Raw genomic sequence first — 24,483 nt, forward strand, 5'->3', positions numbered from 1 at the left:
CCTCTCCATTCGGAAGGAAATCAGCCCTGAGTGCTCACTGGAAGGACAGATCCTGAAGCTGAGGCTCCAAGACTTTGGCCACCTCAGGAGAAGAGGAGAATCCCTGGAAAAGACCCTGATGCTGGGAAAGATGGAGGGCACAAGGAGAAGGGGACGACAGAGGACGAGATGGTGGGACAGTGTTCTCGAAGCTACCAGCATGAGTTTGACCAAACTGTGGGAGGCAGTGGAAGACAGGAGGGCCTGGCGTGCTCTGGTCCAGGGGGTCACGAAGAGGCGGACACGACTAAACGACTCAACAACAACAACCTGCCAAGCGCTGCCTCTTTGGGGTTGGGCCGGTGAGACTCAGTAATTTTCTCCCAGCTCGGGTGGGCCCTGGAGAAATTTCCAGCCGAATTTGGGGGGCCACCGTTGTGTTCAGCTATTTCGATTGCTTTTGTTCGATTTGCTCATTGCAGACAGCAGAAAGCCTGTAAATTTCGAAAACAAACCTGTTTGCAATGGGGGTTGAATAATTTCGATGGCAACTATAGCTATTATCAACCGCGGAGGGAGAACCTAAGGCGTGCAAGGCAGAAACCAGGAGAAATGTAGTTGGGGAAGGAGACCGGGGGGGGGGGGGGAATGAAGAATGGGAATGCAAGAAAGGCGTTTTAAATTCAGTTTTCTTTGCTTTCATTTCAGGCTCCCGTCTCCAGTTCACCAGCTGTTTGGCAGCAACAGAGCCGCATGCTTATTCTGTTACACGGCTGGATTGGGTTTCGGCCGGGAGGGATGTAATTTCAATGCCAGGTTGCCTTTCTTTGCCCATGGCAGGATGAAATCGCCCTCCCCTCCACCCCCCAAGCCGAGAGACTTGTGAACCTGCCTGGGCGCCAAACTCCAACTCTTCTGCAAGAGGCAGAAATCTGGGTTCTGCGACCGAAAGGAATCCTGGAAAACTGAGTGTGTTTCTCACTCGGATCTCGTTGCGAACATCAGGGGTTGTAGCTGTGATAGGAATTTTGAGGTCTTAGATATATGGTAATGTTCATAAGTGTACCAACCAAGCATGTACATAGATCAGCACAGGAAGACCGACCTGAAATCATTTTGATTCCTAAACTGAGCAAAACCCTAAAGGCAAGGAACAATTTTCAGCAGATTCCCTCCGCACCCTGCCAAATCTCCCGAAAATTTTGCAAATGGACGGGGCTGCGTCTTGTTTTGGCTTTTGCCGTTCATATAATTGCGACACTTTCCTGCTTTGGGCTGCTCCTTTCTGATTACTCATTTCCTCGTATACACTATGGAAAGGGGGGGGGGGCTACGCCAGCCATTTCCTGCCTATTGTGGTGCGGAATTTTGTTGAAACCACAAGCTGCAATAATCAAAATGCCAGAGCCCCGACTCCCCAGCACAGCAAATGGTTTCGAACAGCATTTATTTTTTTTGCAAAACGGGCAATGTTCTGGGCATCCTCCCCGTTACCGGTCAGTTTATTTCGGCAGTTTCCACGCCACTCCTTCAATCTAAAAAACAAAATATAAATGCATTCCAGGGCTGTGATCGTAAGAACAAAATATCAATGCGGCGTTAATAAACCAGAAACTGTTCCACCGGCTTTTTATATGTGTGTATAAAAAGGTAAATACACCTAGGGCTGAAATGAACGCTTTGTAGAAGACCTCCTTCCTTCTTTCGGGAGGGTATTCTAAAGCCGGGGTGCCACCACCGAAAAGGACCTGCTACCTTTGGCTCCTTAATGCAGCTTTTCTGCAGAAGGTAGGAATTCCAGAAGCTCACTTTCTGTGTGTTTGTATGAAGGCTGTGTATCATCTATACACATGGCTATCCAGGTGGTTCTCAGGTCTCATATTTTCCAGGCTAAACATACCCAGCTCCTTCAACCGTTCCTCCTGAGATGTTTTTAAGAGTGTTTTCAACTGTTGTAGAAATTGCTTTTTTTGCTTTTAAGCCATGCCTCTGCTTGCTGCTCTGGGCTCCTTGGGGAGGGCAGGCCAGGCGTAAATTCGAGAAATAACGGTGTACGAATGAGCAGGTTGTTTGGAAGCGATCGAAGACCCAAGATTCCCCTCCTTTAGTTTTTAAAAAGAGGTTCGTTCTGGCACCTGCATTATAAAGCTCAGTGTTGGCTGATTATTATATTATATGGCTTATATACAGAGGTGGCAGAAACATCAATGAGGGACGAAGGGATCATTTTCCCCCCTTTCGCAAGCCGCAAGGTCCGTCGCTAAATAATTCAGGGCAGCGATGGTTTATTCATGTCCGCCAGCTCCTTTCATCTCATCCGAGTGTCATGGAAACTTCCCGTCGGAGCAACCAGAGATGGAAACCGCCCGGAGTGGCTTCAGAAAGCCATCCTTGAATTCCGACTTGTCTACAGCATCCGAACAACCCTTTAAACAAACAAACGTGAAAATCACACACAAATTTGCACCCGTCGTTGGTCCTTAAACAAGTAGAAATTAACGGAGATGGCTGTTAATTTCGGCGGGCCTACTCTGGAGCAGGGAGGGGGAGGAAATTGGCTCCATTTCACATCTAAAAGCGGGCATGCTTAATTCCCAAAACGATGTGTGGAACAAAACGTGCTCCTTCTTTGAAATTGGCATTTTGTGGTGACAGCAGCCACGAAATTAAAAGACGCCTGCTTCTTGGGAGAAAAGCGATGACAAACCTAGAGAGCATCTTAAAAAGCAGAGACATCACCTTGCCAACAAAGGTCCATATAGTTAAAGCCATGGTTTTCCCAGTAGTGATGTATGGAAGTGAGAGCTGGACCATAAAGAAGGCTGATCGCCGAAGAACGGATGCTTTTGAATTCTGGTGCTGGAGGAGACTCTGGAGAGTCCCATGGACTGCAAGAAGATCCAACCTCTCAATTTGGAAGGAAATCAGCCCTTAGTGCTGACTGGAAGGACAGATCCTGAACCTGAAGCTCCAAGACTTTGGCCACCTCAGGAGAAGAGAAGACTCCCTGGAAAAGACCCTGATGTTGGGAAAGATGGAGGGCGCAAGGAGAAGGGGACGACAGAGGACAAGATGGTGGGATAGTGTTCTCGAAGCTACCAGCATGAGTTTGGCCAAACTGCAGGAGGCAATGGAAGACAGGAGGGCCTGGCGTGCTCTGGTCCAGGGGGTCACGAAGATTTGGAAACCACCGCACCTGAGAAAACTCCCCTTTAATAGCTAGAAACGGGTGCAAGTATCTTTCCCCCTGTTAAAAAAAAATATAGCCCCTTTCATTGGCCTCTGTTTCTTCTCCTCTAACTGGTTTTTCCTCTCCGGATTCTTTGCATTCTTCCACCCCATCGAGAAATTGCGTGTCTTATTTAGACAAACAGCCCCCATTGCTGCGTGCAAAAGGAAAGGCTCCTCAGATGGCCTCTCCCAGAAATGCAAACTTCTTGTTGCTTTTCTGTGCATCGCACAGACACCCGCGCCCACCTCTTTGCGGCGGCCGAAATTTTATCTGCCCGATCGATCGGCCACACTCCTGAGTTCTGTCTTGCTGTCCCAGGATTTCCCTGGGTCCTTCTGTGATTGTTCCTGGATAACCGGGACACTTGGAGGGGATGCTTCCCTACTCACAGACCTGAAGGAGCGCCTCTACCCCTATTGTTCTGCCTGGACACTGAGGTCCAGCTCCGAGGGCCTTCTGGCGGTTCCCTCCCTGCGAGAAGCAAGGTTACAGGGAACCAGGCACAGGGCCTTCTCGGTGGTGGCACCCGCCCTGTGGAACGCCCTCCCGTCAGATGTCGAAGAGATAAATGACTCTGACTTTCAGAAGACATCTGAAGGCAGCCCTGTTTAGGGAAGGTTTTAATATTTGGTGAATTATTGTATTTTAATATTTTGCTGGAAGCCGCCCAGAGTGGCTGAGGAAACCCAGCCAGATGGGCGGGGTATAGATAATAAATTATTATTATTACTACTACTACTACTACAGTGGTACTTTGGTTCTCAAACACCTTGGTACTCAGACAACTTGGAACCCAAATATTGCAAACCTAGAAGTAAGTGTTCTGGTTTGTGAACTTTTTTCGGAAGCCGAACGTGCTCCGTTTTGAGTGCCACACTTCCGATTTGAGCGTTACACTGAGTTCTGCTGTATTTTTGCTATTTATTTATTTATTTTGCGTTTTCATTTTGGTGGCTCTTCTTTTGTTTTTGTGACTGTGGAACCCAGGTCAGCTACTGATTGATTGATTGATTGATTGATTGCGGTACATTGTTTATTGCTTTCATTTTATGCATCAATGGTCTCGTTAGATAGTCAAATTCACGTTAAATTGCTGCTTTTAAAAGTCTGGAATGGATCCATCCGTTTTGCATGACTTTCTATGGGAAAGCAGCACACCTTGGTTTTGGAACGCTTTGGTTTTGGAACGGAATTTCCGGAACGGATTAAGTTCAAGAACCAAGGGACCACTGTATCGGCCTCCTGTGATATCTCCAAACCTGGAAGCTTTTGCGCAGAGCTTGGCTGAGTGGGAGGAGCTGGTTTTTTTGCAGGAGCAAAAGCCGCGTCCAGCGGAAATATTGCAGAAGCAGAGTGGGGGCAGCCAGATAAGCGGTTCACATTCCTTTAAGGTTTGCAGAAATAACCATGAGAAGTGACGCCATGCAGGAAAACAACATGTTGCATCTGGGAAGAGTGACTTGACCTCGCTCTGCCTCTTCAAGTACAGTACAGAGTCCCTACTTCCTGTCTTAAGCGGTCCCTTGCTTCTGTTCAGTGGTCAAGAGCCTTGCCGGAATGATATACAGTGGTACCTCGGGTTACAGACGCTTCAGGTTACAGACTCCGCTAACCCAGAAATAGTACCTCAAATTAAGAACTTTGCTTCAGGATGAGAACAGAAATCGTGCTCCGGCGGTGCGGTGGCAGCAGGAGGCTCCATTAGCTAAAGTGGTGCTTCAGGTTAAGAACAGTTTCAGGTTAAGAATGGAGCTCCGGAACGAATTAAGTACTTAACCCGAGGTACCACTGTATAGGGACGTGGGTGGCGCTGTGGGTTAAACCCCAGAGCCTAGGGCTTGCCGATCAGAAGGTCGGCGGTTCGAATCCCCGTGACGGGGTGAGCTCCCGTTGCTCAGTCCCTGCTCCTGCCAACCTAGCAGTTCGAAAGCACGTCAAAGTGCAAGTAGATAAATAGGTACCGCTCTGGCGGGAAGGTAAACTGCATTTCCGTGCGCTGCTCTGGTTCGCCAGAAGCGGCTTAGTCCTGCTGGCCACATGACCCGGAAGCTGTACGCCGGCTCCCTCGGCCTATAGAGCGAGATGAGCGCCGCAACCCCAGAGTCGGTCACGACTGGACCTAACGGTCAGGGGTCCCTTTACCATTACCACTGTATGACCTTGCATATAACCTTACAGGATGAATACATTAAGCTCAGTAGTGCAGACCCTCCAACTGCCCCTATTTTCCAGATTTACAGAAGCTCTAATGAAACAAGCCCTTTCTCGAAGCAGAATTTGGAGCCACATCTGTAACATCTGTAACGGTGTCTTCCCGCCCTCTGGTGGAAGCTGGGAGGCGTTGCAACTTAGTTCAACTTCCAGTCAAGTTAGCATTCGTTCTTTAAAAATGACAACAACAACAACAACAAAGTGAGGACCCCCAAAAAGTGGGGGAAAATAAAATTAAAGGAGATGAAGGTCACGTTGGGGTGCAAAGGGCAATCTACTTTAAAAGGGAGTTTCCAAGCGCATAAGGACTATAATTTACTTTTAAATATATAATCTGAGCCTGTGTGTGATTTTTTCGCCTGGCGCAACAGAGCTCACATCCACGCTATATATTTCAAACGCAAGGCTGGCCAGCACAAAGGATCCTGGGAGCTCTAGTATATAGAAAGGAGCAAACCAGGGATATTTTAGGGAGCAGGCGGGGCCCATGACTTACATCATAGAAGCCCACACAACACAAAACACTGTTGCTGTATGTAGGTTTTATTTTATTTGTTTTTTATCTTATATTTTGGAAATGTACATCCAGTTCCCCCCCCTTTAATTTTTTGGGGGCCCCCAAGGAGTGGGGACCCTAAGCTATGAATTGCTTAGCTTATACGTAAATCCAGCACTGGACTTAACGTTCGCAAAAGGACGGAGACGAAACGATTTATTCCTCTTTCTCGATCGTATATAAATTATGCACATATACATATATGAGCCCGTTGTGACCATGCAGAAACCGAACGAGAGAGAGACCGCTGGCTCCCAGGGGTGTCTCGAGGTTTGAGGGTGAGGCACCCCGACTGGTGCTACATGCATGGATCAGGGCCACAGCCGGGAAACAAATAGAACCCGCCCTCTACAAGGACACTGGAAATGTAGCAGAAAGAAGATTTGGACGCTGGAGCTCTGGGTTCAAGTCCCGGTGAGGCAGCGAGGGTTCCTGCCCTATCAAGGGTACCCTGTCTGGCCAGAGTGGAGCTTGCTCTGGTTATCTCCCGCTTGGACTACTGCCATGCGCTCTCCATGGGGCTGCCTTTGAAGGTGACCCGGAAACTGCAACTAATCCAGAATTCGGCAGCCAGACTGGGGACTGGGAGTGGAGACCATATAACACTGGTCCTGAAAGACCGACATTGGCTCTCAGGACGTTTCCAAGCACAATTCAAAGTGTCGGTGCTGACCTTTAAAGCCCTAAATGGCCCAGTAGACCTGAAGGAGCGTCTCCACCCCGGACACCGGGGTCCCTCTCCCGAGGGCCTTCTGGTGGTTCCCTCCCTGCGAGAAGTGAGCTTACAGGGAACCAGGCAGAGGGCCTTCTCGGTGGTGGCGCCCTCCCATCAGATGTCAAGGAAATAAACAACTATCTGACTTTTAGAAGACATCTGAAGGCAGCCCTGTTTAGGGAAGCCTTTAATGTTTGGTATTTTATTGCGCTTTTAATTCTGTCGGGAGCCGCCCAGAGTGGCTGGGGAAACCCAGCCAGATGGGTGGGGTATAAATAAGAAATTATTATTATTGTTATTGCTATTAATATTGGGACCCACCGGCCACAAAACGGCGGAAGGTGCTGCCACCACTCAGCCCCACTGCCTCCGCCCAGGAAGAAAGGAAACGACACTATATTAAGATTCCACCCAGCTCAGCTTTCCCCACACGGACTGGCAGCAGCTATGTCAGGCAGCGCGCCTCTCCCCCAGGCCTCCATTGAGCTGTCAAGGTTTAAAATCTGGGAGCTTCTGCGTCCAAAAGCGGTGCCTCTGCCCCAAGTCCTAGTGCTTTCATTTCCTAAATGAAGATTCCAGTCCTCATGAACTGATTTAAAGGGGGAAGTGGGAAGCTGCCCATCACTGAGACCATCTGCCTGAGTACTGGCTGGCAGCGCCAGGGGCTGAATTTGGGGGTCTTCGGTGCTGCCACTGACCTCCCCCTAAAAGGAAAGTTAAGGTGCTAGACCTCACCATCGCAACCCAGAGCCCGTGGAATCGCCAGGATCAATTCTGGGCCGTCTCTCTCGCAATCAAAGCGAGGCAAAATTTTAATCGGACATAGATGTAGTGGCGTAGCGTGGGTTGTCAGCACCCGGGGCAAGGCAAGTAATTTGCACCCCCTAACCCGTGGATTTGCGCCCCCTAACCCATGGATTTGCGCCCCCCTAACCTGTGGATTTGCCCTAACCCCAGATGTTGCGCCCGGTGCGGCTGGCCCCCCCTGCACCCCACACGCTACGCCACTGCATAGATGGGTCGGCAGGATCCAACCGATGGCCGAACCCGGCAAGAGATCGAACGGGAAAACAATTGGGGGACCAGAAAAATAAAAACCAAAGAAAAGCCCTGCAGCGGGCGCCGATGCCGGCTTTGGGAAATCTGGTTCCTCTCCAAGGTTCAGTCGCTGTCCTCGACGGCCCCGCGGATCTGGCCCGTCTCCCAAAGCTGAGCCAGGAGTCCCCTCTGGCACACGACTTTGGTGGATTTCACAACCTGCAAAAGGAATCGGCGGCTCAGATAAGAGAAGAAGGGTTCTTTTGCAGCCAGCAGGGGCCGTCTTGCCTGATAGATGAGCTCTCAGGGGCCGTGTGACCGTGGTGAAATAAAATTTAGGTGTAGGCTACCTTGAGTCCTTGCCAGGGGAAAAGGCGGGATATAATAATAATAATAATAATATGACGGGATGCGGGTGGCGCTGTGGGTTAAACCACAAAGCCTTGGGCTTGGCGATCAGAAGGTCGGCGGTTCAAATCCCCGCAATAACAGGGTGAGCTCCCATTGCTCAGTCCCTGCTCCTGCCAACCTAGCAGTTTGAAAGCACATCAAAGTGCAAGTAGATAAATAGGTACCACTCCGGCGGGAAGGTAAACGCCGTTTCCGTGCGCTGCTCTGGTTCGCCGGAAGCGGCTCAGTCCTGCTGGCCACATGACCCGGAAGCTGTACGCCGGCTCCCTCGGCCAGTAAAGCGAGATGAGCGCCGCAACCCCAGAGTCGGCCACGACTGGACCTAACAGTCAGGAGTCCCTTTAGCTTTTTACCTTGGCTTTCGAGCGTCTCGGAAGCCGAACATTTCGGTTTCTGGATGCCAAAAACCCGGAAGTAATTGCTTCCGTTTTTGAACGCGTCTCGGAAGCAGAACGGTTTCCGCTGGGCGTTTTTCAATTTTCTCCATTGATTTTGGAGACCACCCTTTGCGCCTCGGTTATCGGACATTTCAGAAGTCGAACGGTCTTCTGGAATGGATTACGTTCGACAACCGAGGCGCCACTTTCACAGGAACTGTGAGAATGACCAGGGACGTACCAGAGCGTAAATCCTATTGAACTCAGCGGGGCTTCCTTCTGAGTAAAAATAACGCCTAGGATTGAATTGCAAGGCTGCACAGTCTGGACCATTGACTACAGAGGGGCTTACTTCTGAGTAAGGCAGTGTAAGGCTTTCTCCCCGCAGGGCAAGGGCGCGGTCTTACCTCGGAGTCGATTTCGTCGTGCAGATCTATGCCAGCATACTGGGGGAGGGAAAGAAGAGGAAAATTAGAAAACAGGAAATCTGGCAGGGAGGGGATATTCCGTAGTGTTACCGGAAAAATCCGAGGGCTCCCTTGGACAAAAACAAAGACATGAACCAGGATTACTTGGAGCAAAACAGCAGCCTGTAGGCTTGGCCTTTATTGATCTGTTGCAACAGGGAGCTCCCCTCACTTGCAGGAGAGAGGAGGAACCCAGAAAAATGGTGTGCAAGGCCTTATAAAGACTTTTGAAATTGCCACCCTGTAGATCAAGACCACCCCCAGAAACATACATCACAGAAAGGAGGGGTTGAGGGAGGAGTTGTGGTGGTAACCTGAGTGTCCTGTCACCTGGCTGGTTCCCCCTTTCCCCCTCCCCATGAGTACTTTCCAGGTGACAGAGGGGAGTTTGCAGTTTCCTGCCCCCAGAGGGAAGATCTGATCATTGTCCTTTGTTTCAGTCCGTGCTGAATCCACTCCCATATGCAAGTTCTTTGTGATCTTGATGGTCTTCTGTCTGGGACCATCAGGGTTGGCACAGCAACTGGGCAGGGCTCCTGTGGATGTGCTGGTATGCTCAAGGGATTATGGCTGCCCTGTATCAAACCTTCCCCATTTTATAGTCCTTCCTTCATGGAGTAAAATAAAAATGGAACAGTGCAAATCCGATGTATGGTTGATTTTCTATGAATTTATAACAGAAGCGTAGCCTATGTAGTGTGTGAGTATGTGTGAAGTTTGTACAAACTGAATGATTGGGGGTGGGTTTCCTGCTACAGTAGGAACGGCTGACTGTACGCCCTCCAGTGTTTTGCAAATTAGGAACACAGGAAAAGTGTCTCGTGCTGAGTCACAGCTCTCAGTTCGGTGTCCGCCCCAATTCAGACTTTCCCAGCTCTGACTGGAGACACCGGGCGGATCGAACCAGGCGGCCACCTGCGCAGCTGCTCTGCTTTTTATTTCCCCGAAGGATAATCCAAGATTCTAGCCCTCTTGATTCTAAATAAATGCCGGCTTTTAATCAGAAGCTGCCTGGGCCAGGCCTCCATCTAGTTCAGCGCCGCCTGCATTGATGGCCAGTAGTGGCACACTAGGGCAGGCATTCCCCAAACTCAGCCCTCCATATGTTTTGGGACTACGACTCCCATCAGCTAGCAGGACCAGTGGTCAGGGATGATGGGAATTGTAGTCCCAAAACATCTGGACGGCTGAGTTTGCCTATGCCTGCTCTGATCCCGGCTTCGGCTGGGGAGGGTGGGATATAAATAAATATTATTATTATTATTATTATTATTATTATTATTATTATTATTATTAATCTGGGGTTTCTTCCCCCTGGAGACGCCAGCGATCAAAACCGGGGAATTTCTGCATGCAAAGGAGATGTTTTCCCCTATGTTGGTTAGAGCATGGTCTGATAACAGCGAGGTTGCAGGTTCGAACCCCGTAAGGGACAGCTGTGTATTCATTCCTGCGTTGCAGAGGGGTTGGACATAATGATGATGATGATATATTTATACCCCACCATAGCTGTCAACTTATAGATTTGAAAATAAGGGACCAGCAGCCAAAATAAGGGATTTTCCAAGCACAGGTATGTTTGACCTCTGAGCCCCTCCGAGCCAAAGGCAGAAAGCCCAGCCAGCAGCCAAACGAAGCCTCAAGCGGTGGTTCCCACAGCGCAGCAACCCGGCAAAGGGGATGCAGCAAGGGAAACCACCGCCACCTCTCCGCTGGGAAGCGCTGAGCAAAGGCGAGTCCCCAGGCAATGCGGCCGATTTGATCAGCACAAGGCATGCAAGCTCCACCCCCCAGTCGTTCTTAGACTCCTTATTGGGTGAGCAACGCAGCCAAGCAACACAGTTGGAGCCTCCCTCCTCCCTGGCCAGCAGAGAGGGAGGGAGAGGAGCTGCTTCCTTTGAAACCCGGGAAATTTAAGGGACATCATCAATAAGGGACAGCAGCAGGACATGGTGCTGGGATAAGGGACTGTCCCGCCAAATAAGGGACGGTTGACAGCTATGTACCCCGTCCATCTGGCTGGGTTTCCCCAGCCACTCTGGGCGGCTTCCAACAAAATATCAAAATACAGTGACAAAATATTAAAATACAGGGTCCCTTCCAACTCTATGATTCTCCTATCTAAGGCAGCGACCTCCGCCCCCAACACCCCATTGCAGCGGAGGCTGGCAAGTCCCTACCGTTCCTCCCTCCCTGTGCCTCTTCGTCTTCTCCTCTTCCGCCGATGGACGCTGCGCTCTCCAGTCCGGTTCCGAGGATGGTTTCCCCGCGTAGGCTTGCCGCAGCGACGGCGAGGGGGACGAGCTCGCGGGGGAATCGGGAGCAGCCGCGGCCGATACGCAGTAGCTGTCGGCAATTCCTGAAGCAGCTGGTGGAGGGAATTAGAAGAGAGAGTTAAATTAAAAAAGAAAGAAACCAAGCACAGAGATATTGCAGGGCCTTCTCGGTGGTGGCGCCCACCCTGTGGAATGCCCGCCCATCAGATGTCAAGGAGATGAGTAGCTATGCAACTTTTAGAAGACATCTGAAAGCAGCCCTGTATAGGGAAGTTTGTAATGTTTGGTGTTTTGTTGTGTTTTTAATATTCTGTTGGGAGCCGCCCAGAGTGGCTGGGGAGACCCAGCCAGATGGGAGGGGTATAATAAATTATTATTATTATTATTATTATTATTATTATTATTATTATTATTATTATTTAGTTGGCAACTCAATCATGGGTTATTATTATTACTGAATAAGACGTCCCTATTTTCATCTGAGAAATGTTGGAGGGGATGGAATAGGACGTCCCTATTTTCAGGGGAGAAACGTTGGAGGGGATGGAATAGGACGTCCCTATTTTCAGGGGAGAAACGTTGGAGGGGATGGAATAGGACGTCCCTATTTTCAGGGGAGAAATGTTGGAGGGGATGGAATAGGACGTCCTTATTTTCAGGGGAGAAGCATTGGAGGGGAGGGAATAGGACGTCCTTATTTTCAGGGGAGAAGCATTGGAGGGGATGGAATGGGACGTCCCTATTTTCATGAGAGAAACGTTGGAGGGGGTGGAATAGGACGTCCCTCTTTTCATGAGAGAAACATCGGAGGGAATGGAACAGGACGTCCCTATTTTCAGGGGAGAAACGTTGAGGGGATGGAATAGGAAGTCCCTATTTTCACAAGAGAAACATTGGAGGGGATGGAATAGGAAGTCCCTATTTTCAGGGGAGAAATGTTGGAGGGGATGGAATTATGGAACCCCCAAGCCAAGGAGATAAGTAACTGGATAAGTAACTTGTGACTGCCAGATGCCTGGAGTGGAGTTCTAGCTACGGAAAGGCATTGTGTGAATGAAATGACAGCTGTGTTGATGCGATTTGCCATGGCACGTGAACCAACTGGCATCGACCCCATGCCCTGCCCCTCTCACCTGAGCTCTGTGACGACGTCCGAGAGGGTGCCCCCGCCATCCCAGTTCTCCTGCGCTGCTCCTGAAGCTCCACTTCCCTCTGCAAAGCGTCCTGGATCTCCTGGTCAATCAGGGCCGACATCCGGGGTCTCCGCGTCTTCACGGTGTACAGCTCCTCCCGGGGAGCGGACCCCTCCAGCCTGCCCTCTTTCCCCCGGGAGGTCGGGGGTTCCCGGTCACCGGCAGACGAGAACTTGAGCTTCCTCACCGGGATGGCGAAATGTCCTTCCCGCAAAACCGCAGGCTCCTCTCCCGAGTCTTCCGGTACCCGAGACCCAGAGGGATCCACCCGCTGGCCTGTGTCGTTCCGGTCGAAAGGGTGCAAGTCACCCCTTTGCTTTCTTCCGCTGGCCAAAGAAGGCTGGTAGGCCTCTGAGGTCGACTTCACGTCCTGGCCGGCCGTCCTTCTCCCGGGGTCGCTGTTCTGGGCCTCCTCTGACTCCCCCGGCATCCTTGCCGTCATGGGGGCCGCCTCGTCCCTTTCGAACACTTTCCGGCGTTCCGATAACTCCTGTCGGACCCCCTTGTCGTACGTCCCGGACAGCAGCCTCCCTTCCTTCTGCAGGTCCTCCTCGCGCCTGGTTTCCTGCTCAATCTCCCTCTGCACGAAGAAGGAAACGGTGTGTTTCTCTTTTCCTTTCCGGGAGGAAACCGGCGGCGTGTCGTCCGACAGCAACAGAGGCTTGGTTTGGATTTCCACCAGCTCGTCCCGGCTGTTGACCCGGTGGATCCCTCTCTCTTTCCGGTGGGCGTCCTCCCTTTCCATCGACAGCCGGATCTCCCGCTCGATAGGTGTCTCGTCCGAGGACCCCAGATCTCCTTCGGCAAGGCCTTGGCCACCGGTCTCCCAATCCAGAGGTTCTCCCGCCTCCTCTTTGATGTAGACCCTTCTTCCATCGGACGCCACGACGCTTGAGTTTTGGGGCATTTCTGCCAGACCGTAATCCCAGCCGCCTCCAGTCGAGTTTTGACAAATAGGGGCTTGCTTGGGAGACGTGGGCTCTGTTCTTTGGAGAACGTGACTATCTGCCCGCTCAGTAGACCAACCAATTCTTCTCTGGCTGTAGACATCAGGAATCTTCTGCCCTTCCATCCCCTGAACGTTTTGCGTTGTCTGTGAGCTCAGCGCTGGTTTCCTCGGCCCCAGAAGCATCTTGGGGTTGACCTTCTCCAATTCCAAGAACTGTTGCCGAGCCATGGCGAAATTGATCTTCTCCGTGTCTATGTTTTGAGGGTCGACGGGGCTGCTCTCCCAGCGGGAAGACGGGCTGTCAAAACAGACCGCGAAGCCAGTGGAATAACTTCTCGTTCTCGGGGCGGCTTCTCGGCCAGCGTTGATGGCCTCCAGCTCCTCCGTGGAGCTCCACTTCTCGGCCATGGTGGTGCTCTTCCTAACCACTTGGCTGCGGATGATCTCCCGCCGTTCCTCCTCCAGCTCCTCGGCTTTCTCCGGCGAGGCCTCCTCGGGACGGATCCTGTACCTTAGCTCCTCTTCGTCCCCGTTGTAAAGCCTCGAAGGCTTCGTCTCGCCTTTGTAGGCCCGGATGTCGTAGAGCGAGCCGGATTTGACCACCTCCAGCTTGGACTCTCTGTCCGGCGGTGAAGTCCAAAGGTCCTTCCTCCCATTGATGGACTTTGACCCGTTTTCGGGGGGCTCGGCCGTTCCCCACCCATTCCCAGCCCTCTCCTCGCGGTGGTGGCCCAAGTCAAAATACTCGTCGCCCGTCGCCTCTTCAAACTTCAGCTCCACTCGCGAACTGGACCGGGGGCTGCTCGGTTTTTCGTCTTCGGGGTCTGTGCTCGGAGACGAGGTGAAGACAAGCCTACGGATATACATTTCCGTTTTCGAAAGCAGGTACCTCAAAGACTTCCCCTTAGGAGGTGAGAAGATGTTCTCCAGATGTTGGGTTGGGTGTACCAGTGGTGTTGCGCAGCCTTCACATCAGGAACAGGGCTTTGCGGTCCCTGGGAAGCAAGAGGGGGAGAAATTATATGATGCGGGTGGCGCTGTGGGTTAAACCACAGAGCCTAGGACTTGCCAATCAGAAGGTCGGCGGTTCGAATCCCCGCCACGGGGTGAGCTCCCGTTGCTCGGTCCCAGCTCCTGCCAACCTAGCAGTTCGAAAGCACCTCAAAGTGCAAGTAGATCAATAGGTACCGCTCTGGCGGGAAGGTAAACGGCGTTTCCGTGCGCTGCTCTGGTTCGCCAGAAGCGGCTTAGTCCTGCTGGCCACATGACCCAGAAGCTGCACGCTGGCTCCCTCGGCCAGTAAAGCGAGATGAGCGCCGCAACCCCAGAGTCGGTCATGACTGGACCGAATGCTCAGGGGTCCCTTTACCTTTATTCATACATTCAGGGTTAGACTGGCTGCTGATATAGCCCAGTGTTGTCCACTGGCTGGCTGCTACCTTGGAAGGTGACCCGGAAACTGCAACTAATCCAGAATGTGGCAGCCAGACTGGGGACTGGGAGCAGCTGTCAAGACCATATAACACCGGTCCTGAAAGATCTGCATTGGCTCCCAGGACGTTTCCGAGCACAATTCAAAGTTTTGGTGCTGACCTTGAAAGCCCTAAATGGCCCAGTATCCCTGAAGGAGCGTCTCCACCCCGGACACCGGGGTCCCTCTCCCGAGGGCCTTCTGGCGGTTCCCTCCCTGCGAGAAGTGAGATTACAGGGAACCAGGCAGAGGGCCTTCTCGGTGGTGGCGCCCTCCCATCAGATGTCAAGGAAATAAGAACTACCTGACTTTTAGAAGACATCTGAAGGCAGCCCTGTTTTTAATCATGTTTTTAATGTTCTGTTGGGAGCTGCCCACAGTGGCTGGGGAGACATAGCCAGATGGGTGGTGTAGAAATAATAAATTATTATTATTATTTCAAGGTTCCAGGCAGAGATATGATTTCCAGTGTGGCTTAGCAATCAATTCCCTCTTTGCAGGCAACTCTTGTAGTTCGGGGACGCGGGTGGCGCTGTGGGTAAAAGCCTCAGCGCCTAGGGCTTGCCGATCGAAAGGTCGGCGGTTCGAATCCCCGTGGCGGGGTGCGCTCCCGTTGCTCGGTCCCAGCGCCTGCCAACCTAGCAGTTCGAAAGCACCTCCGGGTGCAAGTAGATAAATAGGGACCGCTTACTGGCGGGAAGGTAAACGGCGTTTCCGTGTGCTGCGCTGGCTCGCCAGATGCAGCTTTGTCACGCTGGCCACGTGACCCGGAAGTGTCTCCGGACAGCGCTGGCCCTCGGCCTCTTGAGTGAGATGGGCGCACAACCCTAGAGTCTGTCAAGACTGGCCCGTACGGGCAGGGGTACCTTTACCTTTACCTTTACCTTGTAGTTCTGCACGGGGAACCGGGATCTCCTAACTCTAGGAACCCTTAACGAACGATGCTTCCCAAGTTTTTTGGGGGGGGAGTCACAACAACTTTTTGGAGCCCCTCCCCGCAAGAAAAAAAACCCTGTCTACACCCCTGGTCCCTTCGAACTCTGCAGTTCTATTCTATTATTCTAAGGCAGACCTTCCTTATATTAGAGGCCATCCCATCAGAATAGCAAAGCACCGATTGCCCTCTGCTGGGAGAAAGGAGAATTTATCACTCAGGACGCCGAAGAATGGATGCTTTTGAATTCTGGTGCTGGAGGAGACTCTGGAGAGTCCCACGGACTGCAAGAAGATCCAACCTCTCCATTTGGAAGGAAGGAGCCCTGAGTGCTCACTGGAAGGACAGATCCTGAAGCTGAGGCTCCAAGACTTTGGCCACCTCATGAGAAGAGAAGACTCCCTGGAAAAGACCCTGATGTTGGGGAAGATGGAGGGCACAAGGAGAAGGGGACGACGGAGGATGAGATGGTGGGACAGTGTTCTCAAAGCGACCAGCATGAGTTTGACCAAACTGCGGGAGGCAGTGGAAGACAGGAGGGCCTGGCGTGCTCTGGTCCAGGGGGTCATGCAGAGGCGGACACCACTAAACGACTAAACAACAACAATGCCAGGGAGACAAGATAAAGGTGGTTGGGTCGCTCATAGTTTTGTTCGCATAACCATAAACCGCCTCCTTAGTGGACTCGCCCCCTGCCTATCTGGTTTTGCAGGAGAGAGAATTAACAGAAAGCCGCAGGTCATAAATGGGAGTTTCGCAAGCTGTAAACGGCATCAGACATTGACCCCAGGGGCCGAGGAAACCCGAGCCCAGCTCGCGGACAACGCAAAACATTCAGGGGTTGGAAGAGGAGCAGATTCAGGAGCTTAAAGCGTCACTTGGCAATCGGGGAGGGTGGTATTTCGGTGGCAGAGCCACCCGCCAGGGACGACATCTTCGCTCCTTTCATCCACGTGGCCCCAGCAGGGCCCTGAAAGATGCCCAGGAAGGGAGATCTGAGAATTAAACCATGCGGTAGAGTTACCTACTGCGAGCCACTGTTTTCTCCCACCGGGGAGAACAATGCAGCCCTTGTTTCCTTCTCCTCTCACTGTGTGTGTCTCTGTGTCTCTGTGTGTGTCTGAATTAGTTTGCACTTCCAGGGTTTCTCTGTCTGGTGGTGGAGAACACCAGCTCGCTTCCTCGCCCTCTTTGGAAAAGCCAAGCGAGTTGATAAAGGTAAAGGGACCCCTGACCATTAGGTCCAGTCGTGGCCGACTCTGGGGTTGCGGCGCTCATCTCGCTTTACTGGCCAAGGGAGCCGACGTACAGCTTCCGGGTCATATGGCCAGCAGGACTAAGCCGCTTCTGGCGAACCAGAGCAGCGCATGGAAACGCCGTTTGCCTTCCCGCCGGAGTGGTACCTATTTATCTACTTGCACTTTGACGTGCTTTCGAACTGCTAGGTTGGCAGGAGCAGGGACCGAGCAACGGGAGCTCACCCCGTCATTGCGGGGATTCGAACCGCCGACCTTCTGATCGGCAAGCCCTAGGCTCTGTGGTTTAACCCACAGCACCACCAGCGGCCCAAAGGGCGAATGCTATTCCAGGCTGCATTCCAACCCTAAAATGTACTTTAATATTTTGTCGGAAGCCGCCCAGGGTGGCTGGGGAAGCCCAGCCAGATGGGCGGGGTATAAATAATATTATATTATTATTATTATTATTATTATTATTATTATTATTATTATTATTATTTGTGGCTTCAAGTTCCAAGTTCTGGCTCAACATTAGGGAAAACTTTCGGGCGCTGAGAGCCGCTTGACCGTGCGATGGAGGGAAGGTAGCGGGCTCTCATTCCTTGGAAGTTTTAAAGCAGAGGTCAGGTGGCCGTTCCTGCACTGCAAGAGGGTTGGGATGGATGACCTCTGGGGGTCCCTCGCAACTCTACCATTCTGTGATCTCTTGAGCGCATGCACCTATCTTCCAACAACGTGCTCCAAATCCTCCTGGCCCCCACAGAGGTCTCCAAATCCGGGACCGCCGGCAGGTCGGCAGGTCGGATTTTGACAGCGGCGTCACCTGCGAGGCTGGCATTCCACAGCCTCACAACGCCCTGCTGCTGCCACCGCCCCGGGAAGGACTTTTGACTTCTTGGCTTGAGATAAGGTCCGCGGGGTGGGCAAAGGTCTGGGAGGGGAGACGGGAGAGCAAACCGCCGGTGGAATGAGCACACCTTAAAAGAATTTGTGGAAAGAGACGGACAGGTTCGGGGCGAGGTCAGGAATTCCTGAGTTGGCATGGCACCTCTCTGATTGGCGGGAGGGACTGAAATGGTGAATTGGAAACCTTTAAAGCAGGGGTCGGGGACGCGTGGCGCTGTGGGTTAAACCACAGAGCCTAGGACTTGCTGATCAGAAGGTCAGCGGTTCGAATCCCCGCAATGACGGGGTGAGCTCCCGTTGCTCGGTCCCTGCTCCTGCCCACCTAGCAGTTCAAAAGCACGTCAAAGTGCAAGTAGATCAATAGGTACCGCTCCGGCAGGAAGGTAAACGGCGTTTCCGTGTGCTGCTCTGGTTCGCCAGAAGCGGCTTAGTCCTGCTGGCCACATGACCTGGAAGCTGTACGCCAGCTCCCTCGGCCAGTAAAGCGAGATGAGCGCCGCAACCCCAGAGTTCGTCACGACTGAACCTAATGGTCAGGGGTCCCTTTACCTTTACCTAAAGCAGGGGTCAGCGGCCGGTCCACTCTCCCTCATATGGGGATCAAACCTGCAACCTTGGGTGCTTTCCATCCTCTACCATGCCAGGGGAGGTGTTCGCAAGTGGGCCTTGGCCTCTCTGAGCCCCACACCTGACGCTCTCTCCAGGAGGGCTGGACACAACCTTCTTGCAAGACCCCTTTTTTAATTAATGCATTTTTTAACTGAGCTGTCGTCAGGCCAGCTGCCTTCTTGACCCTCCCAGAGGCAGCTCTGCCTTCCCTTCAAATCCCACCCAAAGCTCTCCGTCTCACGGATGGACGGACCCTGTGCCATCTGAGTGCCCACCGCCGAAACCGACCTGCCGAAACCGAAATCCATTCCTCCTGTCGCAGGCTAAGCAAAGTACATTCTTCTGTTCCTGAACTCAGAGCAAAGAGCGTTTTCCGCAGCAGGCAGAAACCACACCGGGCCTTTTCTCTCTCTCTCTGTCTCTCCCCTCGTCTCACCCCACAGAGAGGCCTCTTAGGGGGCACCCAAATGCCTGGTTTCGAACGAGGCGCAGGCACACTGGGAGTGCGCAGGCTGCGGCAGCCTGATAAGAACCTCAAAACTCCCCTCCTCCCCAGAGGAATTCTAGGAACGAGCGGAGGGCAAAATAAACGTCAATTTTCAAAACGGTTTCGTGGCTCAATGCCCTTTCCGGGTGGTTCTGCCCCTGCCAGCTTCAGAGAAAGCCACAGATCTGGGATCAATGGCCTGGAAGTCAAGGGTCTCTGGCTTAGCGCACCATGCAAGCAAAGTTGGTGTTTTTCTTTTAAAGTTTGGGGGCAGAGACAGGAGATATGGGGAGGTCACCTCCAACGGAACCGATCCAGAGGAGATTCAGGACCAGACGAAAGAAAGGGGCTTTCTTTGCACCGCGCTAGCCTGCGGAACTCACGGTCACAATGTTTTAGGTAAAGGGTGAAAGGAAAAGGGCCCCTTGAAAGGTTAAGTCCAGGCAAAGGCGACTCTGGGGTTGTGGCGCTCATCTCGCTTTCAGGCCGAGGGAGCCGGCGTTTGCCCGCAGACAGCTTTCCGGGTCGTGTGACCGGCAGGTCTTAACCGCTTCTGGCGCATGGCGGAAACCAGAGCGCACGGAAACGCCGTTTGCCTTCCCGCCGCAGTGGTACCTCTTTATCTACTTGCGCAGGTGTGCTTTCAAACTGCTAGGTTGGCAGGAGCTGGGACCGAGCAACGGGAGCCGGGATTTGAACCGCCGACCTCCCAATTGCGAAGCCCAAGAGGCTCAGTGGTTTAGACAACAGCGCCACCAGACGAAAGAAAAAGGGGTTTTTTGCACCACTAGCCTGCGAAACTCACGGCCACAAGATTTTAGGAGAATACGCAGTAACATAGGAAGCTGCTACATACTGAGCCAGATTCTAAGTTCTTAGGATTACCTGTGTTGCATGTGAGCACGTGTTTATATATCACACTCACCCCATGCGATATGATACAATATAATAATACAACCAGTTTAATTTTAAAAACATTGGAGGGGATGGAATAGGACGTCCCTATTTTCACGGGAGAAACGTTGGAGGGGATGGAATAGGACGCTCCTATTTTCACGGGAGAAACGTTGGAGGGGATGGAATAGGACGTCCCTCTTTTCAGGGGAGAAACATTGGAAGATACGAAATAGGACGTCCTTATTTTAATAGGGAGAAATGTTGGAGGGGATGGAGTTATGCGGCCCATGCAGCGAAGGAGATAAGTAACTATACACAACCTTTAGAAGACAGCTGGAGGCAGCCCTGAAGGAAGTTTTTTTAAAAAGTTTCATGTTTTATTCTGTTAGAGGGGCCAGTCAGAGGGGCCAGGTATAAAAAATAAAATTATTATTATTATTGAATACAATGTCCCTATTTTCATCGGAAGGTATGCCACGATAGCCACAATTTCCATTAAATAATAACGATCTAATCCCTCTTCCTAAAGATCTCTGGGAATCATAGGTCCAGGAGGAGAATATGGGTCTTCTTACCACTTCTGTGCGGTTCCGACTCCTCGTTCTCGATCCAGGAAGGTCTCTGGCTACAGGAATGTCTCTCAGGGACGGAGGCAACTCAGCTAGGACTGTTGGGACCCGAAAAACCGCTCTTAAAAGCAGGTCCAAATAACAAAGTCCACGGCTTCTGACGCCAGAGCCACACCCTCGACGTGGCCACATTCCCACAGGGCAATAGAAACTGGAGTTTTTTTGCTTTGCATCCCGGCAATTATGGGCTATTAAAAATGGGGATTCTCACGGGACGGGCGCCGAACTCCAGCCTTCCCAAGGACAGTTTATTGCCAGTTGGTTCCCCTGCCGTTCTTCTCTTCCAGTGGCAACTGGGTGTTGGGGAAGCTGGCATGGAGCGTTCCCTGATCTTGCCCATGGGATGATGTCCTTGATTTGGGTAATGTCATACCCTCCAACGTTTCTCCCCTGAAAATAGGGACGTCCTATTCCATCCCCTCCAACGTTTCTCCCCTGAAAAGAGGGACGTCCTATTCCATCCCCTCCAACGTTTCTCCCCTGAAAATAGGGACATCCCATTCCATCCCCTCCAACGTTTCTCCCCTGAAAAGAGGGACGTCCTATTCCATCCCCTCCAACGTTTCTCCCCTGAAAAGAGGGACGTCCTATTCCATCCCCTCCAACGTTTCTCCCCTGAAAATAGGGACGTCCTATTCCATCCCCTCCAACATTTCTCCCCTGAAAAGAGGGACGTCCTATTCCATCCCCTCCAACGTTTCTCCCCTGAAAATAGGGACGTCCTATTCCATCCCCTCCAACGTTTCTCCCCTGAAAATAGGGACGTCCTATTCCATCCCCTCCAACGTTTCTCCCCTGAAAATAGGGACGTCCTATTCCATCCCCTCCAACGTTTCTCCCCTGAAAATAGGGACGTCCTATTCCATCCCCTCCAACGTTTCTACCCTGAAAAGAGGGACGTCCTATTCCATCCCCTCCAACATTTCTAATTTAATTATTTATACCCCGCCCATCTGGCTGGGTCTCCCCAGCCACTCTGGGTGACTTCCAACAAAAGATTAAAAATACATTTAAAAAATCAGTCATTAAAAACTTCCCAAAACAGGGCTGCCTTCAGATGTCTTCTAAAAGTCAGATAGTTTGTTTATTTCCTCGACATCTGATGGGAGGGCGCCACCACCGAGAAGGCCCTCTGCCTAGTTCCCTGCAGCCTCACTTCTCGCAGGGAGGGAACTGCCAGAAGGCCCTCGGGAGATGGACCCAGGTGTCCGGGATGGAGATGCTCCTTCAGAGATACTGGGCAGAGATTTTGGAAGGTAGGATGCTCTCTCCCAGCGCTGTCGGTATTCGTTACCTGCTTGTCGCTGGTCAGACAGGTTGGTTCAGGTGGAGGAAGCAAATTCTTCAAGGAGGCTGGGGAGAGGGGGCAGAATCGGCTCTGCAATCTCCTTGTCTTTGCTGGTTCGGCAGCAAACCAGCCGTTCTTCTGTTGGATTAAACGCCTGCGGAGGCCCTTGGGCAGTCGAAATCTCGCAAATTGCATCCAAACACATTTTTTACTTTATCAGCCAACACTTTTGAGTCTAGTGTCCAGAATCGGTCTCTCTCAACCTGTGGGTCCCCAGATGTTGTTGAACTACAACTCCCATCACCCCTAGCTAGCTACACACACACACACACACACAATAAACAAAAACAGATTGAGGTTGAATCCTGACAAGACAGAAGTACTGTTTTTGGGGGACAGGAGGCGGGCAGGTGTGGAGGATTCCCTGGTCCTGAATGGAGTAACTGTGCCCCCAAAGGACCAGGTGTGCAGCCTGGGAGTCATTTTGGACTCACAGATGTCCATGGAGGTGCAGGTCAGTTCTGCGTCCAGGGCAGCTCCATCTGGTACACAGGATGAGACCCTCCCTGCCCGCAGAGTGTCTGGCCAGAGTGGTGCATGCTCTGGTTATCTCCCGCTTGGATTACTGTAATGCGCTCTACGTGGGGCTACCTTTGAAGGTGACCCGGAAACTGCAATTAATCCAGAACGCGGCAGCTAGACTGGGGACTGGGAGCGGCCGCTGAGACCACATAACACCGGTCTTAAAAGACCTACATTGGCTCCCAGGACGTTTCCAAGCACAATTCAAAGTGTTGGTGCTGACCTTGAAAGCCCTAAACGGCCCAGTATCCCTGAAGGAGCGTCTCCACCCCCATCGTTCTGCCCGGACACCTGGGTCCATCTCCTGAGGGCCTTCTGGCGGTTCCCTCACTGCGAGAAGCCATGTTACAGGGAACCAGGCAGAGGGCCTTCTTGGTGGTGGCGCCCTCCCTGTGGAACGCCCTCCCACCAGATGTCAAAGAGAACAACAACTACCAGACTTTTAGAAGACATCTGAAGGCAGCCCTGTTTAGGGAAGCTTTTAATGTTTGATGTATTAGAGTATTTTAATATTTTTTTGGGAAGCCGCTCAGAGTGGCTGGAGAAGCCCAGCCAGATGGGCGGGGTATAAATAACAAATTATTATTATTATTATTATAAACAACCCCCCACCCAGTAATTTTAAAGGCCACATATTGTTGAATTAGCCAGAGGCCACGGTTTTTTGAAAGTCTACCTCGCCGGGCTGACGAAGCTAAAAGGAGAAAGCCAGTTTTGGGGGCTGGGATTACGATTTTGGGATTAAATTTCCCCCCTTCTTACCTGCACCTTTGGAAGTCTAGCGCCGTACAAAGAAACCGCTGCAGGGGGAGTTTATCTAAGCATCCTTGCTCCGGAACGGTGAGGCTGACCTGGGCCTTGGACAGCGCTTCGGAAAACAGGAGAAGCCACCGGGATTGGGAGCCAAACCGGGGAAGAAGAGGAAGCCGAGAGCGGCTGGGAGTACACCTGAACAGGTAGAAGCTACCTTGTCCGTCAACGCACAGCCAACCCTCCGGGGTAAGAGGCGGTCTGCGAGGAGGAAGAGATCAGCAGCGGGCTTGGAATGTGAGTTAGAAGCAAACAGGAGTGTCTGCTTTCAGTGCTGCTAAAATTTGAGGGTGTGGAGCGTCCTTCTCAAGAGAGCAAAAGGGACAAGGACTTTGTCATATTGTGACATTTCAATGTGTCGGGTGTGTGTGTGTGTGTGTGTGTGTGTGTGTGTGTGTAATTGCAGACAGCTTCCCCCCACCCTGTTCGATTACATCTGTCATTGTCGTCTTCTTTTTCTTCTTCTTCAAGAATTTTCCGAAATTTTAACGCGTACAAATTTTTGTTACCTTTATCTATCGGACACACCGGGGTCCCTCTCCCGAGGGCCTTCTGGCGGTTCCCTCCCTGCAAGAAGCGAGGTTGCAAGGAACCAGGCGGAGGGCCTTCTCGGTGGTGGCGCCCTCCCATCAGATGTCAAGGAAATAAGCAACTCTCTGACTTTTAGAAGACATATGAAGGCAGCCCTGTTTAGGGAAGCTTTCAACGTTTGAAGTTTTATTATGTTTTCATATGTACTGGCAGCCGCCCAAAGCAGCTGATGGGAAAATCAGAGAGCCAGTATGGTTTAGGGGTTAGAGTGACTTACTGGGAACTGAGAGACCCGGGTTCAAATCTCCCCTTGGCCCTGAAGCTCACTGGCTGTGACTTTGGGCCAGTCGCTGCCTCTCTGCCTGACCTAGTGAGGTTACAGGGAACCGGGCAGAGGGCCTTCTCGGTGGTGGCACCCTCCTACCAAATGTCAAGGAAATAAGCAACTCTCTGACTTTTAGAAGACATCTGAAGGCAGCTCTGTTCAGGGAAGCTTTTAATGTTTGATGTTTTGTGGTGTTTTTAATATTCTGTTGGGAGCCGCCCAGAGCGGCTGGGGAAACCCAGCCAGATGGGCGGGCTATAAATTTGTTGTTGTTGTTGCAACAGCTTTCCCAACTGTGGGTTTATCAGCTCACCTGAATGTGTCCATTCTCAGAAGGAAAGGGTCAAGCCTTTCCCTCGCTTCTCTGCCCCA

General features: G+C 51.8%; 1 protein-coding gene across 3 annotated transcripts; it reads right to left on the reverse strand.

Moving 5' to 3' along the window:
* Positions 1-7,714: 7,714 nt before the first annotated feature.
* Positions 7,715-23,649, reverse strand: MISP (mitotic spindle positioning). Of its 3 annotated transcripts, none has more exons than XM_028713781.2 (5): positions 23,208-23,649; positions 12,396-14,399; positions 11,167-11,354; positions 8,927-8,965; positions 7,715-7,950 (listed from the first exon to the last, which is right to left on the reverse strand). In XM_028713781.2, exons 2-5 carry the CDS (start codon positions 14,269-14,271, stop codon positions 7,855-7,857), a joined length of 2,199 nt encoding a protein of 732 aa, XP_028569614.2. In that variant the 5' UTR covers positions 14,272-14,399; positions 23,208-23,649; the 3' UTR covers positions 7,715-7,854. The 3 variants fall into 3 exon arrangements, with proteins under 3 accessions (XP_028569614.2, XP_077777937.1, XP_028569612.2); XM_077921811.1 differs by lacking the exon at positions 23,208-23,649 and adding an exon at positions 20,522-21,069; XM_028713779.2 differs by lacking the exon at positions 23,208-23,649 and adding an exon at positions 18,851-18,989.
* Positions 23,650-24,483: the final 834 nt, after the last annotated feature.

The sequence above is a fragment of the Podarcis muralis genome, chromosome 18 (genome assembly GCF_964188315.1).
Source record: "Podarcis muralis chromosome 18, rPodMur119.hap1.1, whole genome shotgun sequence".
In the NCBI taxonomy this organism is placed as follows: Eukaryota; Metazoa; Chordata; class Lepidosauria; order Squamata; family Lacertidae; genus Podarcis; species Podarcis muralis.

Coding starts and splice junctions, on each gene's coding strand:
- MISP (XM_028713781.2), bottom strand. CDS start 14,271: ATGTATATCCGTAGGCTTGTCTTCACCTCGTCTCCGAGCACAGACCCC. Junction 11,355..12,395: donor GACGTCGTCACAGAGCTCAG/GTGAGAGGGGCA, acceptor TCCCTCCACCAG/CTGCTTCAGGAATTGCCGAC. Junction 8,966..11,166: donor GGCACAGGGAGGGAGGAACG/GTAGGGACTTGC, acceptor TCCCTCCCCCAG/TATGCTGGCATAGATCTGCA.